An 18,762-nucleotide genomic window follows, 5' to 3' on the forward strand; every position below is an offset into this window, starting at 1 on the left:
AGGTTGGAAGATTGTGTAGTATTGCTCGGTCACTTGCCTTCTCTCCAGCTTCATCTTCATCTTCCACATCAGTGTTGTTAGTAACTCTGCCATTTCTAAATCTTTTCTCTTCCCACGCACCCGTTGCTTTTGGTAACTCATCTTCTTTTATACAATGGAAAAAATATAAAGTGGAAGGGATAAAATATTACAGGCCCAAATAACCAAGTCTAGCTCATCGCTTTTGGTAACTCATCTTCTTTTATACAATGGAAAAAATATAAAGCAGGGAGATAAAATATTACATGCCCAAATAACCAAGTCTAACTCAACTAAAGGCCTCACTAGAAAACAAATGAGGGAAATAAGAAGAGAGAGAGAATGGACAAAATGCTAGGAAAGGTGTTAGGAGGAAAAGATGAGAGGGGACACAAATGAAAGGTAATGTGACATAAAGAAGAGGTGAATGGATGCAAAGTAGGTAAGGGATAGAGGATAAAGAAAAGAGAAAAGCTGTTTTGCCTATCTAAGTGTACTGCTCAAGTATACCTTGCCACATTTATTTTATTTTATTTTTCCTTAATGATTAAGAAAGTGATTTTAAGTATATTGAAATATATTTTTTTATTTTTTTAAAATATTTAAATATATTAAAAAAATGTGAAAAGGAAATTGAAAAAAAAAAAACTCAAAAGCTGAAAGCGGTAAGGTTGAGCGGGCTACTCTGGGCTGCAGAGTAGCCCGATTCTAAAGAAAAAGGGACTAGATCACTTCCGCGGGGGGGGGGAGGGGGGGGGACTTCTTTGACTTCAAATGCTTCAACTTCTTCAACCTCGCGGGAGGGAGACGAGTGAGGAGATCTCCATTGTACAGAAAGGAAGAAAGACCATGAGAGACTATAAATAAACATATTATAGAGGACTCTTCCTTTCTCAAAACTCCCGTAGACGTAAGCGTTATGTCGAACCACGTAAATCTAGATGCCATTGTTTCTTTATCTTCTCTACATTTATTTACTGCTCAACGTCATGTATGTACACACCGACGCCGTACAGTTGTATCGGACCACCGCCTGGGACTTCACACTACACTAATTGAGGTTTGAACAACTTCAATGGGCTGAAAATAGATATTTCTCTCCATCCGGTCTGTTGTGCCGTTTTAAGGTTTTAACATAAGGAGATGGAAATTTGTATTTGCATGGCTGTTTTGTGACTTCAACTGGTAAAAGGGATTTTTTACAGGTAGGTAAAAGGGATATTTGTGGAGTGTGCATGTGTGTTATTTGGCTTGTGTCTGACTAAGGCGCTCCATAGCCGCTTAATTTTATAAACCAATGGAGTAGTTTGCTCGATAATTCTCATTCCTAGCCCTTCATTTTTTTTTTTGTCTGCATTAGGTGATATTTTGAAAAGAAATGTCGAAGATGTAACTTGAGGAACTTGAGGTTGTGCTTCAGGTTGCTTATTTATTTGCTTGAATCTCTACTTTTCTAATCGATTAATCTCGTCCAGTATTTCAATGTTATGTTCTTATTTTTTGTATACAGGGCGCTGACTTTCTTGAAATCGATCATCCAAGCGGCCCTTTCGGTACTAAGATCTGTGTCGCCTGAGCTTAAAAATCTTTACTTTGGTGTTTATAATGAGCCATTAAATACTTAACTGTAGATTTTTAATCGGCTCTTGATGTACTTTTCCAGTGTCGGATCAATGCTTCTTATGTCACGTTGACCGGTTTGGAATGAGATTTTTATTTTTTGTTGTTGATTATTGAGACATGATTGGGAACAAGTTTGATTAATTGGGAAATGAGACTACATCACCTATAACTTATTCATGTAGCTTTTACGAGTTTATAATCGATCATTAATGGCAGCATAGAGGCTTTTGTGTAATGTTTGATTGTTGAAGTATGTTGCTACAGTTTTACCGATAAAAAAAATGGTATGTTCCTGCAGTTTTTCTGGATTCATTTTTCATTACCTTTTGCAAATATTATTCTCTCTCTTAAGTCTCTGTTAGTTGGAATTGTTGTGTTTTTGTATGAATTATTGTATGTACAATAGCACGGCGAACAATAACATATACGCAATTGAATCAACATGCGGAATGTTCTACATGTGTAATTCCTGGTTTGGGAATCAATTGAGCTAATGATCTGGATTTATAGAGATTATGGTACTGTAGTTGGCATAATCTAGATTGTTCTTTTTGTCATAAAAAAAAAAAAAAAACTAATCTGGGTTTATAGAAATTGAAATATATATATTTTTTTTTATTTGGCACTCGGTGTCTAGGAACAGTGTTCCGACTAATCCCGGAGGTGCACAGACCCTCGGCAAAGAGTTTTCCGTAAGTGCACATTGGGTAATTCAAGGAAAAAATCTCTTAGTCTGATGGCCCCTAGAGATTATTTACACCTAAAGGAATTTGAATCTTAGACATGAGGGAGCATACTCTCAAACCCAAGGCCTTTACTAGTTGAGCCAACCCCTAGGGGTTAGAGAGATTGAAAGATGTCCTCAAATGCCTAGTTTCTGTAATGTTTTTTGCTCGTAGGAACCACTTGCTGTCATCAAGTCTGTCTTTGACAAAAGAATAGTCAGATGCCCTGGTGGTGAGCGAGGTGGACATTCTTCTCATTTATCCAATTCTCCCCCTTATTAATGCAATAGCAGAATTCCTTTACTTTAGTTCTTGACAGTGTTTTGAAATTTGTATGAATTTCACAGGAGATGAGCATGATGTTGTGTGGTTTTGGTTGGAGAAAGGCAAGCCACATGAATGCCCCATCTGTTCGCAACATTTCATGGTAATTTATTCCAATTTCCATTGTAGTTGTTATTTATTTTTTATTTTTTACTGTACATCTTATCTTACTGTGGTTATTTTTGAAGTAATACAAGAAGCTTCACTGTTTTCTGTTTTTTAAGCGGGAAGTGTTTATATATATATACATATAAAGATGACGATACTTTAATTTTATTGATTACCCTAACTTGTGGTGGAAAAAAACCATTGTTATAAATAGGACATTTGGGAGATACATTTAATCTATGAAATACAAAACCTAGACATCAAAATCATTAAATTCATATGTTCCAGGTACATGGCCAAAAGAAAGATACTTAACCTAAATCAGAACAACCAAATATATGGTAACTTGCAAGAAAAATAAGCACACAAGAAAGGACAAACAAATCAAGCGAAACTTATTAGGCAAAAAACCTTACGAGACCATCAGGTAGGGCATACCCAGTTTATCCATGTGGAAAAGATTTCTCAATGGATTAGACAAAGTATGATTTTCAAACTAGTCGAAGTTCAAGCCCTCAGCCCCACACTTAGTTAGAAAATCAGCCACAACATTTCTTTCACGATAAATATGATTCACAGTATATTTCAGACTATTAAGATATTCATGTAAATCATCTAAAAAATCTTCTAAATATCATATAGGACAATTGTCCTTAGTAATCCAATTAGCAGGAAGTGGTTGGCCCTGGAGGTCATACCGATGGCCATGGATATGATGATCACCAGTGATCCACCTTGGAAGAATTTGTCTTGGATTTATTGTTTGGTTTGTTGTACGCCTCGCCTGCTGGCATGAGTTTGTTGTCTTTTCTTTCTCCAACGTGCGTGTTAAATAGAATGCTCCAAACTAGGAAGTCTTGTCTTTTCTTTCCCAAGAATTGAAGGTTTTTCCAATGCTATGGACCCTTGGAAGCATCGACGCCCCGGCCCCGTTTAATTATCAGTTTCTGGTAGAGTGGTTGGTATATCTCATTACGCTTTAAGAGGTTTAGATTGACTGTTCTACCAGATTTTGCTTACTCTGCTTTGTGCAACAATTTCTCTGCCTGACTACACAATGTCAGCAGCTCAGCTTCGTGAAACTATGACCGATTGTCTCTCTGAGGCGCTCTCAGGTTCCCATGAAGCTAGGCAGAAAGCGCTTCAAATGCTGGATTCTATCACCAAGGTTAGTCCTCAAAACAGGAGCTTGCTTGCACAAATAGATGATGCCATCCCTGCCCTCCTTACCCTCCCCAAGTCTTCATCCGCCATGATTGAAACTCTCTCCTTGTCCATCCTATTCAACCTCTCACTCAACCCTGATCTAAAGCGGTCTCTCGCAGATACGAAAACCATTTTTCTCCTCAATTCTATGATTCTCTTACCAAGCTCTCCAGAATCCAGCAGATTGGCCGCATCATTGGTTTGCAGTTTGGCAATGCTTGACAAGAACAAAGCCAAGTTTGGAGTAGCTGGTACCATCCAGTCGCTGGTCAAGGCAGTCTCGTGGCATCGTGGCCCGGCTGCCCATCATCTCCTAAGTTCTCTGGCTGAACTTGTCCAGTTCCATGGCAATTGCACCGTGGCTGTTCGATCTGGAGCTGTTCCGGTGCTTATCCAAATAGTGGAGAACAATGATGGTGAGGATCTAGCCGGAACTTCTCTAGCTGTTCTCGGTCTCCTTGGTAGGTTTGACGAGGGATTGAATGCATTGAGAAAGACTGAGGACATTGTGAGTTTGATGATCAATGTGTTGAAAAGGAGGTGCATGTTGAGTAAGGAGGGTGCGGCAGAGATACTTCTTCGCCTGTTCGATGAAAGTGAGGACATCATCAGAGATGCTTCCAGAGCGCCCGACTCCTTGACCGCGCTAGCAGATCTTTCTGTGAGAGGATCTGCAAAAGCTCGAGAGAAGGCTACTTTGCTAATGAAGAAAATGATAGAAGCCAACGTGGATTCTGATGTGGATGGGGAATCCATGTTTAATTTCCAATGGCAGTAAGATTAAGGTCTGCAAGTTCACACCAAATCAACGGATACCTTTTTATCTGAGACTGCTTTAAATTAAATTAAACACCTGCCCGAGATCATAATCTTATCCAACCACTCCATGACCAGCGTTAGAAAGTAATCAATTAATACTTGTTCTACAGACTCCGTATGGTGAATTTTTCCTGTAGACATCATTCATATGTATGATTTTAGGTTTCTAGTTTGAAAGATGTTTCAGAAAATTAATTTGTAATAGAACGAAAAATAATTGTCCACATTTCCCAAAAATTAATTTTGAGCAATTATTATCTAATTCTAAAAATACGGACGTGTGGTACTCTTATTTTGTTATATATATATATATATATTATATCAATTAAAACTTATAGTACTTATTATCTAATTTTTCAAATACGGACGTGCATGTGGTACTCATCTTATCCTATTTTGATTATATTAAATAGTATGTGGCACATTTATTATCATTAAATAATAAAAAAATAATTAATAAATAATCATTTAATAATAATAAATGTGTCACATTTTATTTAATGAGATAAAAATAATATGATAATATAATTTATAGAATTTTCCTATTTAAAATATTTGTCCCATTCAATTACAAGGTTAGCGGCCTGATCGAGGTAAAGCTGTAAAATATTGTTCATCTCAAATTCATCAGAGGTATCTTTCCTACGTAGATACCATGCATCTGGCCTCCTGGACCTCCCAGGCCATGGGTCTATTAATGTCATAAAGCTACGTACGAATCTTAAACCATTATCGTCCTTTTTGATTCTGTAATAAACTAGAGATATAACATTCACGAGGACATTGAACTTGGACAGAATTAAGCTTTGACCATCGTAAGATCATTTGACTTACCATGCTCGAAACAGATAAAATATTACAAAACAATGCACGAAATGACTCTCTCTCAATCTCAAACTTCTTGTTCCTTTTTTTTCCTCCTTCAAGAGGTCTCGAGCCGCAAGCAGTGATCGATCTGCGCATCATGTTGCCTTCTTCGATGTGGCTAAAGCAATATTGGAACCATTAATGCAGGTCATGTTTGAGAAATAATTCTATATTGCCCATGTATAAAATCTTAGACATGTTTATAAGAAATGAATAATTTACTCTTACATATATAACTGGTATTATGAGATGATAAGTTAGGTCTATGAATTTTTTCATTATATTAGAACTTGTCATAGGACGAATGGGCTAGGGCCTACACTATGTATCTCGTGACAATGATCAAGAAAAAAAATACTGACCTGTACGTAAAAGAGGATGTTGAGAAATAATCTCACATTGTCTGTAGATAATATTTTAAACATGTTTATAAGAAATAAATAATTTTTTTTTTTTATAAAACCGATTTTATAAAATTAGTTGGGCTCATAAATTTGTTCAGATAATGGGTTTTATGTATTTACCTAAAGCAGATCGAGATTAAAGTACTCTTGATAATTACCACGAAGCACTCATGCATGGCGCAATTTGATTTGCTAAGTATTATTAAGAAAAAGATGAAGTAAGAGCAACAAAAGATTGACAGACAAGATGGAGAATATTCAGCATGGCGGCTATTGCCAGCCCAAAGGATGTTTGTTTAATGAAAGACGAAAGGAATATTTTTTTCTTTTTCTTTTAATTTTTCTGTGCAGAAAGATGAGAGGAGCCTGAGAGAGAATGTTGGGGGGTAGCTAGATTAATAATGGATGTTAATGAAAATTTTCCTTCATTCGCCCTACTACTTTTTCATTAGCATCTTATTTCCAAGTCTCCTTTTTTTGTGGAACAAAGTGACAAAAACTTTATGAAAATCAGATCAATGGTATAAGTTTAAAAAGTATGGCCTGCATGACAAGATTAATAATATAGGGTTAGCATTCCACAGAGATGAAAGGAGGAGCAAGGGATCAGTGATCAGAAATACCCAGAGAATTAAGCATTTGACAGAATAGAACGATACAGGCAGCATATATACATAAATGATACAGCTATATATACAGATTCCTCTCACACGAATGATCAACTTATAAGTAAACTCACATAAAAACTGAGCCTCCACGAATCCATTAACACTACTACTAAAAGATGCTGCTCCAGCTTTCACTTGTTCCCCATTAATCTTTATCTTTTTCTCTTTTAATTTTTTTTTTAAATAATTTATAAATCTCTTTATTTAGTCGTCTTGACACATCCAGCTCGCATACGTTGTCAATGAAAAAAACTTAAACATATGTTATCGTAAAAAATTATTGGTGCTTTTAATTTTTTTAAATTGTAATAAACTCCGCATCACGCATAATAAGCTCAGTTTAGATTGATAAGTACTTTTAATCCATCTCATCTCATCATTATAATTTTAATAAATTTTTATATAAAATACAATACATAATTCAAAATTTTCAAATCATAAAATAATAATAATATTAAAAAATAATATTCTAATAATATTTTATTCAACTTTTAATTTTTATTTCAACTCAACTCATCTCATATCAATTCAACTCACTATCCAAACCTAACCTAAATAATGCATTTACACACCAATTTGTGAGTAGGAAAATTAAAAACAGCCGCCATGCATGGATGATATACTAATAAATACAAGAACACGGAAAATATTAGCTAGGTGCCTATATATATATATACATATATATATGCTTTCCTTAGCAGCAAGTTGCTTAAAAGCGAACTGAAAAGCGGTAGCTAGCTAGTCATGGTTGTCGATCATCTGCATATATAAAAACTGGCACATTACTTTTGAGCATATGAGACATTGAAAAGATGTCAGAACACGGACAATATTTGTGGTGAACATGTGGAATGTCGCAGTAATTTAAAATACCCAAAAATTCCCAACAAACCATATAAACTACTACTAAAATCTCTATCTTTTTCATGTCCAACCTTCATCTAATTCTGATCAGCCATCCTTCCTTCTGTCACAAATTAGTTTATTAATTCATGTGTTACACTACTGTTGGACCAAATTCGTGGTATCAGCATATATATATATATATATATATATGTTCATGTACTTCATGCCTTAAAATAATAATGTCACAAACCAGTTCCATCGATCTCGTGATTATATATAATTTATTCCCAAGGCAAAGGCTAGCCTACATCTACGTACAGGCGGCTTTGGCAACACTTGACAGATTTTACGTAAATAATTTGTTTATGATTGATTCTGATTCTCCCACTTATGCTGTGGAGGGTCTATAAAGAGATCTATGACAATTTTTGTAAAAAAAACTCGCGAATTTCTGTCCATAACCATTTCATTTTCATTTTTATAAAACCCACGGAATGAAGATAATGGCAATTGCCACTAGCTAGGGCGTACAGATCAACAAATTAATGAAGCTATATATGAATAAATACATGTCTCAATCGCACGACTTGTGACTGAGGACCCTCCATCGATGCAACTTCACATTCTTCAAAATCTTTTGTCCCCCATTATGATAATACACTTATAAAGTACTCTACAATGATGCGTCCAAGGAATGCCTCAAGACAGCCTCATTGCGTGAAAGCTTTCTTTCATAGCTACTACATTACTGCGCAAATTTGGCACCAAGTGTAGTTCATGTAACAACTTTCTTAATGTCATGTCACAAGTTCAAGATAGGCTCTTCTCTAGTTTAAGTATTGAGGTTGCCTCTAATTGCTCTTGGCTTGAGAACTTTTATAGTAACAAAAAGATCACATAAAACTAAACTCATAAATTAATATAATGAGCCTATAACCCACATAATGTGCGGATTGTTGTGTATGAGGGAGAGAGATTAGAGAGAGCTCGAGTTTTATAGTGGAGAAATTCGAAACTGTTTATAAGACGATTTATTTGACGAAACAATATAAATGTTGAAATAGTGCCTTTGGGTGGAGACTTGAATCAGTTTATATATCTATATGTAAGAAAATAAATGAAACTTAAAAGTTATAACAGTTCATAATAAAACATTAAAACTTAAAACTTATGATGATTCATAATGAAACATTACTTTTAAAATATCTACCGTTTCATAAACATAAAGAAATGAAACTTAAAAGTTGCAACAGTTCATAATGAAACATTGAAACTTAAAAGATTTATTGCTTTATAAACATAACACTTCAAATCTAATTAGTAGAATGTCTATTTTTATGAATAAAATGTCACATTCGAATTATATGACTCCGCTTTTATATATAGTAATAGATTTCATATACTATTTTAAATTTGCTTTATAATAAAAAATAATTTTACAATCTGACATATAATATCAAATCACATCAATTTATAACTTTTTACTTTTGCAAAGTTTCTTTATGGTTAAAGCATTTGTCTTGTACTTTTTAAATAGATTAGTCACCAATCTATTGACATAATTTTCTAATATAATATTAGACGATCAGAAAATAAGTGAAAATTAATAAATAATTATCTAATGATTTAATACACGTTAAGAAATAGTGAAAGAATTATAATTAAAAATTAATGGGTAGAATAATCTAAAATAAATAATTTACCAGATTACGTTTGAGATTGAGATTTCGAAAAGAAATGTCACTTTTCTGTTCGAAGTTTGTAAATAGAGTCCGGGATTAAAAAGAAAAACAAAATTGCAAATATGCACATAGCCGAAGGGTAGTTTAGTCATAAAAATAGTAGTTGTAAGAAAATAGAAGGGCAGTTTCGTCATAGAAACAGTAATTTGTAATAAAATGACGGGTGTTTAATAATAGTATGAACGAACAAAAGTAAAGTAAAGGAGGTGAGGGTGAGTTGTGGGAAACAAAGAAAAGCAGATCAAACTATCAAAGAGGAAAGAGAAAAGCCCATATGCTTTTGGGTTTGTTCCGCCCCAGGTTGGTACAAAAAGCTTAAACCCCACTTTACCTTTTCACCTCTCCATATTCAATTTCATTGTTTTATCAGATCCTTTCTATACCTGCAAGTGCTTGCCGTTTTCAGGACGACCTCATTGGCCTTGTGAATGTTGAATTTCTGGGTTCGTTAGCTAATGGTCATCTTCATTCAGAAAAACCAAATTTTTTAAGTAAACGCTTTTGTGTTTGTGAAATGGGAGGGGGAAAGGTCTTTTCTTTGTTACACGGGGGTTAATATTCTTGGTTGCTGTAGTTGAAGTGTTTTGCTTTACAAACTGTCCACTAGCATTGATTCCCTCACTCTGTGCATTGCAAACCAGAACTCTGTTTGCTCATTTTCTGCATTGATATGTTTGTGGATTCTTCGCTCATAAAGAGTTCCTTTTTGCCCCCCCTTCTTCTCTCTCTCCTTTTTTTGGGGTGCCTTTCACTTTCTATATGTTTTTTAGGAAGTTTCAGACCATGCATAAATGTTGCAAACGGCAATAGCTGATGCAGATTCGTGGGTTTCATTTCCATTTCCACCCTCCCATAAGGGTATAAGTAGAGATAGTCAGTGTTGATTTTCTTCATTGCAGGAGCTCGTCTTAACCATTGCAACACGTAACCTGCAACGTGCAAACATTTGAGTGAGAAAGAATGAGTTACAGCAGCTCCGATATAGGTTCTGGTTAGTTTTTGTCCCTGCCAACGTCTCTGTTATCTATATACTTATGAAGCTCTCTGTTATCTATATACGTATGAAGCTCATGCAATTTCAGTGAAGAGTAATGCTGTTAGTTCTATCCAGTCAATTAATCTTTAATCCTTCTGTGTCTTGGGGTAATAACTCTGTCGCTTCAATGTTTTAGGTAGTGGAACAGCTACAAGGACATTTGAGTTCGGAAGGACCCATGTGGTGAGGCCTAAAGGGATGCACCAGGCCACTATAATTTGGTTGCATGGCCTTGGTGATAAGGGCTCAAGGTATTAATGTTTACTGTATCTACCCTTGCTGAAACTAGCAATTTTGCAATAACAGGTTTTTGGGATGGTTCTTCTCTTTAGCAGTATCCATTTTATTTTTTTCCCCTTTTTTATGAAAAGTCCGTGAAGGAAGTACTATACCATTTTATAAGTTAGGTGGTAAGTAGATTTGGAAGTCATACACGTGCTTGACTTAACCATACCATTATGTGGTTAAACTATCACGCTTTTGCTCATCAATGGTTCTGTGAACGTGCATGGATCAATAATTATTGAAAATTGTGTGGGTTAACAATCAGCTACATGAATATATTTATTCCATACTTTTTAGCAGCATTTGGTTTAAGACTTTAAGTCGATCCCTTTTTCTTTTCCTTGAACATATGCCTTCTTTTAAGTCGTCAACTTCTTTTGCGCCAAAAAAAAAAAAAAAAAAAAAAAAAACCAGAGGGAATAAGAGAATGTCAATGCCTTGTCCTGTTCTGCTGAAGTTTGTTTTTTAATTAAGTTCTTGACCTCAACATCCCTATTTGGAAGGATTATCATTATGGTTGATCTGAAAGGGAAGGGCAACGGTGCTATCAACTAAAACAAGTCTATTTGTCCTATTCTTCCTTCCTCTCTTTCTGATTCTATGCTATTCTGGAAAGCCTTGAATCCAAAAACTTTATATGCCAATGCCTGGAATGAGGGACCACTTCTTCACTAACTTGGTTGTCCTTTAAACATGGCAACAGAAATATATTAGTCATTAATGTTATATATCATACTAAGGCTTAAGTTAATTAGATCTTATTTTGCTAAAATATAAAAAGACCATATTGAGCAGAAATATATCAGCATATTGTATGATTTATAACATTTTTTGGAAGGTCTGTTCTCAACTTTGTAAGTGGTCCCCAGTTTAGAAAGTTAATATGATTATATATAGTTTATCAGATTGTTGTTGGTCTCCAAACTTCATGAGGTGTTCTGGCAACCATCTCAGTAATCTATCATTTTGTTATTCCTGCAAGTATGTTGTCAGTTTAAATGAAGTTAGCTAACAATGACTAAGGTTAATTCACATATCTTTGCTTTGCTTTGCAGCTGGTCCCAGATCTTGGAAGCCCTTCCTCTACCAAATGTAAGTATATGTATGCTTTTACCATTGTTTATAGGTTCTAAATGCATGCACATGCAACATGCATCACCTGCAATCTATTTTTGGCTTAAATATTTTCCTTTTTAGAAAGCACAAGGGGAGGGAGTAGCAATGCAGTTTTTATGTAGAGATTGCTTTGTTGGTGAATGAGCTGGATTCCTTGGAGAGAATGCTGAGTGAAGTCAAACGTGGCCAACTCTCTCCCTTTCTTAGCAATCGACCACTAGCCCACTACCATGTTTATTCTGGTCGTTCTCTCTGTTTTTTTAATAGAATGGTTTACCTGGCCTTTTTGCAGATACAGAAGCAGGAGGAGTCGAACACGATCTGCATCACGGAGCCCACCCTACCGTAGTCGGCGTTACAGTCGCAGCCGTAGCCCCATTCGCAGCCGTTCGCCGGTTGAGCCCTATAGATCTCGTGTCTCTCCGCGGGCTGAGAGATCACTTTCTAGGAGCAGGAGCCCATCCGAATCGAAGTCCTCCCTGGACTCTCAATCTCCTAGGCAGGCTAGCAAAGACAGGTCAAGGTCGTCGTCCGGCAGTCTGGATGGGAAGAAGGGCCTGGTTTCTTATGGAGATGGTTCTCCTGACTCGGCCGAAAGATGAAATCATAGAGCAGTGAAGGCATTGATTGTTCTTGACGAACTCATGTTGTCTTTTTATGGATTGGAGGCTTGCGTTTTTTAGCTGGACCCTGAACTTCTGTTTTCCGGTGTTGCTAGATTATATAGTTGCTAGTAAAATATTCAGCTGTGATGCTGCTATTTAGAATTTTATCATTGCTGGATGTTTGGTAAATGGAGAATAATATGTATAACTCGGATCGTTCGATGCTCAGGAGGGAAAAGCTTATCATTGAAGCCATTTCAAGGTTATGGAGGTCCTCAAGACCTTGAAACGTCTTGCTGTTGCATTCATGGCATGGGTTATAACTTCTTGTTTAATACGCGAAGAGAGAAATGTCGTACCTTCAATTATCCGAAGTGGGATAGCCCCTAATTCTAAGTGTGCTACTTCTAAGCTGTCAGCTAATTAACCTTGTTGTTCACCTAAAAAAAATTAATCTGACCTTTACGCTGACATTGTTGAAACTAGGGATTATTCAGCTATAAATGTGGAAACAATTCTGAAATGGAGGATTTATCAGAGGAAAGAAACGTTGTTATAGGCTGACAAAGAGAAAATTCAGAATGCATTTTCATGAAGGAAAAAATCTATACAACATCTTACTATTCAAACAACTTTCACATACCATACTTTTTAATTTTTATTATTTTTTTCTTTTATCAAATATTTAGTATATGAATAATGAATAGAAAAATTGAATTAGTTTAAAAAAAATCAATTAAAAAAAATATTAAAAATTTTAAAAAAGTGTAGTGTGTGGAGGTTGGAAGATTGTGTAGTATTGCTCGGTCACTTGCCTTCTCTCCAGCTTCATCTTCATCTTCCACATCAGTGTTGTTAGTAACTCTGCCATTTCTAAATCTTTTCTCTTCCCACGCACCCGTTGCTTTTGGTAACTCATCTTCTTTTATACAATGGAAAAAATATAAAGTGGAAGGGATAAAATATTACAGGCCCAAATAACCAAGTCTAGCTCATCGCTTTTGGTAACTCATCTTCTTTTATACAATGGAAAAAATATAAAGCAGGGAGATAAAATATTACATGCCCAAATAACCAAGTCTAACTCAACTAAAGGCCTCACTAGAAAACAAATGAGGGAAATAAGAAGAGAGAGAGAATGGACAAAATGCTAGGAAAGGTGTTAGGAGGAAAAGATGAGAGGGGACACAAATGAAAGGTAATGTGACATAAAGAAGAGGTGAATGGATGCAAAGTAGGTAAGGGATAGAGGATAAAGAAAAGAGAAAAGCTGTTTTGCCTATCTAAGTGTACTGCTCAAGTATACCTTGCCACATTTATTTTATTTTATTTTTCCTTAATGATTAAGAAAGTGATTTTAAGTATATTGAAATATATTTTTTTATTTTTTTAAAATATTTAAATATATTAAAAAAATGTGAAAAGGAAATTGAAAAAAAAAAAACTCAAAAGCTGAAAGCGGTAAGGTTGAGCGGGCTACTCTGGGCTGCAGAGTAGCCCGATTCTAAAGAAAAAGGGACTAGATCACTTCCGCGGGGGGGGGGAGGGGGGGGGACTTCTTTGACTTCAAATGCTTCAACTTCTTCAACCTCGCGGGAGGGAGACGAGTGAGGAGATCTCCATTGTACAGAAAGGAAGAAAGACCATGAGAGACTATAAATAAACATATTATAGAGGACTCTTCCTTTCTCAAAACTCCCGTAGACGTAAGCGTTATGTCGAACCACGTAAATCTAGATGCCATTGTTTCTTTATCTTCTCTACATTTATTTACTGCTCAACGTCATGTATGTACACACCGACGCCGTACAGTTGTATCGGACCACCGCCTGGGACTTCACACTACACTAATTGAGGTTTGAACAACTTCAATGGGCTGAAAATAGATATTTCTCTCCATCCGGTCTGTTGTGCCGTTTTAAGGTTTTAACATAAGGAGATGGAAATTTGTATTTGCATGGCTGTTTTGTGACTTCAACTGGTAAAAGGGATTTTTTACAGGTAGGTAAAAGGGATATTTGTGGAGTGTGCATGTGTGTTATTTGGCTTGTGTCTGACTAAGGCGCTCCATAGCCGCTTAATTTTATAAACCAATGGAGTAGTTTGCTCGATAATTCTCATTCCTAGCCCTTCATTTTTTTTTTGTCTGCATTAGGTGATATTTTGAAAAGAAATGTCGAAGATGTAACTTGAGGAACTTGAGGTTGTGCTTCAGGTTGCTTATTTATTTGCTTGAATCTCTACTTTTCTAATCGATTAATCTCGTCCAGTATTTCAATGTTATGTTCTTATTTTTTGTATACAGGGCGCTGACTTTCTTGAAATCGATCATCCAAGCGGCCCTTTCGGTACTAAGATCTGTGTCGCCTGAGCTTAAAAATCTTTACTTTGGTGTTTATAATGAGCCATTAAATACTTAACTGTAGATTTTTAATCGGCTCTTGATGTACTTTTCCAGTGTCGGATCAATGCTTCTTATGTCACGTTGACCGGTTTGGAATGAGATTTTTATTTTTTGTTGTTGATTATTGAGACATGATTGGGAACAAGTTTGATTAATTGGGAAATGAGACTACATCACCTATAACTTATTCATGTAGCTTTTACGAGTTTATAATCGATCATTAATGGCAGCATAGAGGCTTTTGTGTAATGTTTGATTGTTGAAGTATGTTGCTACAGTTTTACCGATAAAAAAAATGGTATGTTCCTGCAGTTTTTCTGGATTCATTTTTCATTACCTTTTGCAAATATTATTCTCTCTCTTAAGTCTCTGTTAGTTGGAATTGTTGTGTTTTTGTATGAATTATTGTATGTACAATAGCACGGCGAACAATAACATATACGCAATTGAATCAACATGCGGAATGTTCTACATGTGTAATTCCTGGTTTGGGAATCAATTGAGCTAATGATCTGGATTTATAGAGATTATGGTACTGTAGTTGGCATAATCTAGATTGTTCTTTTTGTCATAAAAAAAAAAAAAAAACTAATCTGGGTTTATAGAAATTGAAATATATATATTTTTTTTTATTTGGCACTCGGTGTCTAGGAACAGTGTTCCGACTAATCCCGGAGGTGCACAGACCCTCGGCAAAGAGTTTTCCGTAAGTGCACATTGGGTAATTCAAGGAAAAAATCTCTTAGTCTGATGGCCCCTAGAGATTATTTACACCTAAAGGAATTTGAATCTTAGACATGAGGGAGCATACTCTCAAACCCAAGGCCTTTACTAGTTGAGCCAACCCCTAGGGGTTAGAGAGATTGAAAGATGTCCTCAAATGCCTAGTTTCTGTAATGTTTTTTGCTCGTAGGAACCACTTGCTGTCATCAAGTCTGTCTTTGACAAAAGAATAGTCAGATGCCCTGGTGGTGAGCGAGGTGGACATTCTTCTCATTTATCCAATTCTCCCCCTTATTAATGCAATAGCAGAATTCCTTTACTTTAGTTCTTGACAGTGTTTTGAAATTTGTATGAATTTCACAGGAGATGAGCATGATGTTGTGTGGTTTTGGTTGGAGAAAGGCAAGCCACATGAATGCCCCATCTGTTCGCAACATTTCATGGTAATTTATTCCAATTTCCATTGTAGTTGTTATTTATTTTTTATTTTTTACTGTACATCTTATCTTACTGTGGTTATTTTTGAAGTAATACAAGAAGCTTCACTGTTTTCTGTTTTTTAAGCGGGAAGTGTTTATATATATATACATATAAAGATGACGATACTTTAATTTTATTGATTACCCTAACTTGTGGTGGAAAAAAACCATTGTTATAAATAGGACATTTGGGAGATACATTTAATCTATGAAATACAAAACCTAGACATCAAAATCATTAAATTCATATGTTCCAGGTACATGGCCAAAAGAAAGATACTTAACCTAAATCAGAACAACCAAATATATGGTAACTTGCAAGAAAAATAAGCACACAAGAAAGGACAAACAAATCAAGCGAAACTTATTAGGCAAAAAACCTTACGAGACCATCAGGTAGGGCATACCCAGTTTATCCATGTGGAAAAGATTTCTCAATGGATTAGACAAAGTATGATTTTCAAACTAGTCGAAGTTCAAGCCCTCAGCCCCACACTTAGTTAGAAAATCAGCCACAACATTTCTTTCACGATAAATATGATTCACAGTATATTTCAGACTATTAAGATATTCATGTAAATCATCTAAAAAATCTTCTAAATATCATATAGGACAATTGTCCTTAGTAATCCAATTAGCAGGAAGTGGTTGGCCCTGGAGGTCATACCGATGGCCATGGATATGATGATCACCAGTGATCCACCTTGGAAGAATTTGTCTTGGATTTATTGTTTGGTTTGTTGTACGCCTCGCCTGCTGGCATGAGTTTGTTGTCTTTTCTTTCTCCAACGTGCGTGTTAAATAGAATGCTCCAAACTAGGAAGTCTTGTCTTTTCTTTCCCAAGAATTGAAGGTTTTTCCAATGCTATGGACCCTTGGAAGCATCGACGCCCCGGCCCCGTTTAATTATCAGTTTCTGGTAGAGTGGTTGGTATATCTCATTACGCTTTAAGAGGTTTAGATTGACTGTTCTACCAGATTTTGCTTACTCTGCTTTGTGCAACAATTTCTCTGCCTGACTACACAATGTCAGCAGCTCAGCTTCGTGAAACTATGACCGATTGTCTCTCTGAGGCGCTCTCAGGTTCCCATGAAGCTAGGCAGAAAGCGCTTCAAATGCTGGATTCTATCACCAAGGTTAGTCCTCAAAACAGGAGCTTGCTTGCACAAATAGATGATGCCATCCCTGCCCTCCTTAACCTCTCCAAGTCTTCATCCGCCATGATTGAAACTCTCTCCTTGTCCATCCTATTCAACCTCTCACTCAACCCTGATCTAAAGCGGTCTCTCGCAGATACGAAAACCATTTTTCTCCTCAATTCTATGATTCTCTTACCAAGCTCTCCAGAATCCAGCAGATTGGCCGCATCATTGGTTTGCAGTTTGGCAATGCTTGACAAGAACAAAGCCAAGTTTGGAGTAGCTGGTACCATCCAGTCGCTGGTCAAGGCAGTCTCGTGGCATCGTGGCCCGGCTGCCCATCATCTCCTAAGTTCTCTGGCTGAACTTGTCCAGTTCCATGGCAATTGCACCGTGGCTGTTCGATCTGGAGCTGTTCCGGTGCTTATCCAAATAGTGGAGAACAATGATGGTGAGGATCTAGCCGGAACTTCTCTAGCTGTTCTCGGTCTCCTTGGTAGGTTTGACGAGGGATTGAATGCATTGAGAAAGACTGAGGACATTGTGAGTTTGATGATCAATGTGTTGAAAAGGAGGTGCATGTTGAGTAAGGAGGGTGCGGCAGAGATACTTCTTCGCCTGTTCGATGAAAGTGAGGACATCATCAGAGATGCTTCCAGAGCGCCCGACTCCTTGACCGCGCTAGCAGATCTTTCTGTGAGAGGATCTGCAAAAGCTCGAGAGAAGGCTACTTTGCTAATGAAGAAAATGATAGAAGCCAACGTGGATTCTGATGTGGATGGGGAATCCATGTTTAATTTCCAATGGCAGTAAGATTAAGGTCTGCAAGTTCACACCAAATCAACGGATACCTTTTTATCTGAGACTGCTTTAAATTAAATTAAACACCTGCCCGAGATCATAATCTTATCCAACCACTCCATGACCAGCGTTAGAAAGTAATCAATTAATACTTGTTCTACAGACTCCGTATGGTGAATTTTTCCTGTAGACATCATTCATATGTATGATTTTAGGTTTCTAGTTTGAAAGATGTTTCAGAAAATTAATTTGTAATAGAACGAAAAATAATTGTCCACATTTCCCAAAAATTAATTTTGAGCAATTATTATCTAATTCTAAAAATACGGACGTGTGGTACTCTTATTTTGTTATATATATATATATATATTATATCAATTAAAACTTATAGTACTTATTATCTAATTTTTCAAATACGGACGTGCATGTGGTACTCATCTTATCCTATTTTGATTATATTAAATAGTATGTGGCACATTTATTATCATTAAATAATAAAAAAATAATTAATAAATAATCATTTAATAATAATAAATGTGTCACATTTTATTTAATGAGATAAAAATAATATGATAATATAATTTATAGAATTTTCCTATTTAAAATATTTGTCCCATTCAATTACAAGGTTAGCGGCCTGATCGAGGTAAAGCTGTAAAATATTGTTCATCTCAAATTCATCAGAGGTATCTTTCCTACGTAGATACCATGCATCTGGCCTCCTGGACCTCCCAGGCCATGGGTCTATTAATGTCATAAAGCTACGTACGAATCTTAAACCATTATCGTCCTTTTTGATTCTGTAATAAACTAGAGATATAAC

General features: G+C 36.0%; 3 protein-coding genes across 3 annotated transcripts; all 3 read left to right on the forward strand.

Annotated features, from left to right (window-relative positions):
* The first annotated feature begins 937 nt into the window (after positions 1 to 937).
* LOC109016481 (cytochrome c oxidase subunit 5b-2, mitochondrial-like) lies at positions 938 to 3,724 on the forward strand. Its single transcript, XM_035682612.1, has 5 exons — positions 938 to 1,009; positions 1,529 to 1,585; positions 2,541 to 2,607; positions 2,714 to 2,793; positions 3,468 to 3,724. The coding sequence occupies exons 1-5, from the start codon at positions 938 to 940 to the stop codon at positions 3,525 to 3,527; spliced, it is 336 nt and encodes a 111-aa protein (XP_035538505.1). The 3' UTR covers positions 3,528 to 3,724.
* A 122-nt stretch (positions 3,725 to 3,846) lies between these two features.
* LOC118343698 (U-box domain-containing protein 12-like) lies at positions 3,847 to 4,887 on the forward strand. The gene is made up of 2 exons (XM_035683038.1): positions 3,847 to 3,966; positions 4,124 to 4,887. The coding sequence occupies exon 2, from the start codon at positions 4,153 to 4,155 to the stop codon at positions 4,780 to 4,782; it is 630 nt and encodes a 209-aa protein (XP_035538931.1). The 5' UTR covers positions 3,847 to 3,966; positions 4,124 to 4,152; the 3' UTR covers positions 4,783 to 4,887.
* A 12,137-nt stretch (positions 4,888 to 17,024) lies between these two features.
* Positions 17,025 to 17,951, forward strand: LOC109016484 (U-box domain-containing protein 12-like). The gene has a single exon (XM_035682613.1). The coding sequence runs from the start codon at positions 17,025 to 17,027 to the stop codon at positions 17,949 to 17,951; it is 927 nt and encodes a 308-aa protein (XP_035538506.1).
* Positions 17,952 to 18,762: the final 811 nt, after the last annotated feature.

Source organism: Juglans regia, chromosome 11 (genome assembly GCF_001411555.2).
Source record: "Juglans regia cultivar Chandler chromosome 11, Walnut 2.0, whole genome shotgun sequence".
Classification (NCBI taxonomy): Eukaryota; Viridiplantae; Streptophyta; class Magnoliopsida; order Fagales; family Juglandaceae; genus Juglans; species Juglans regia.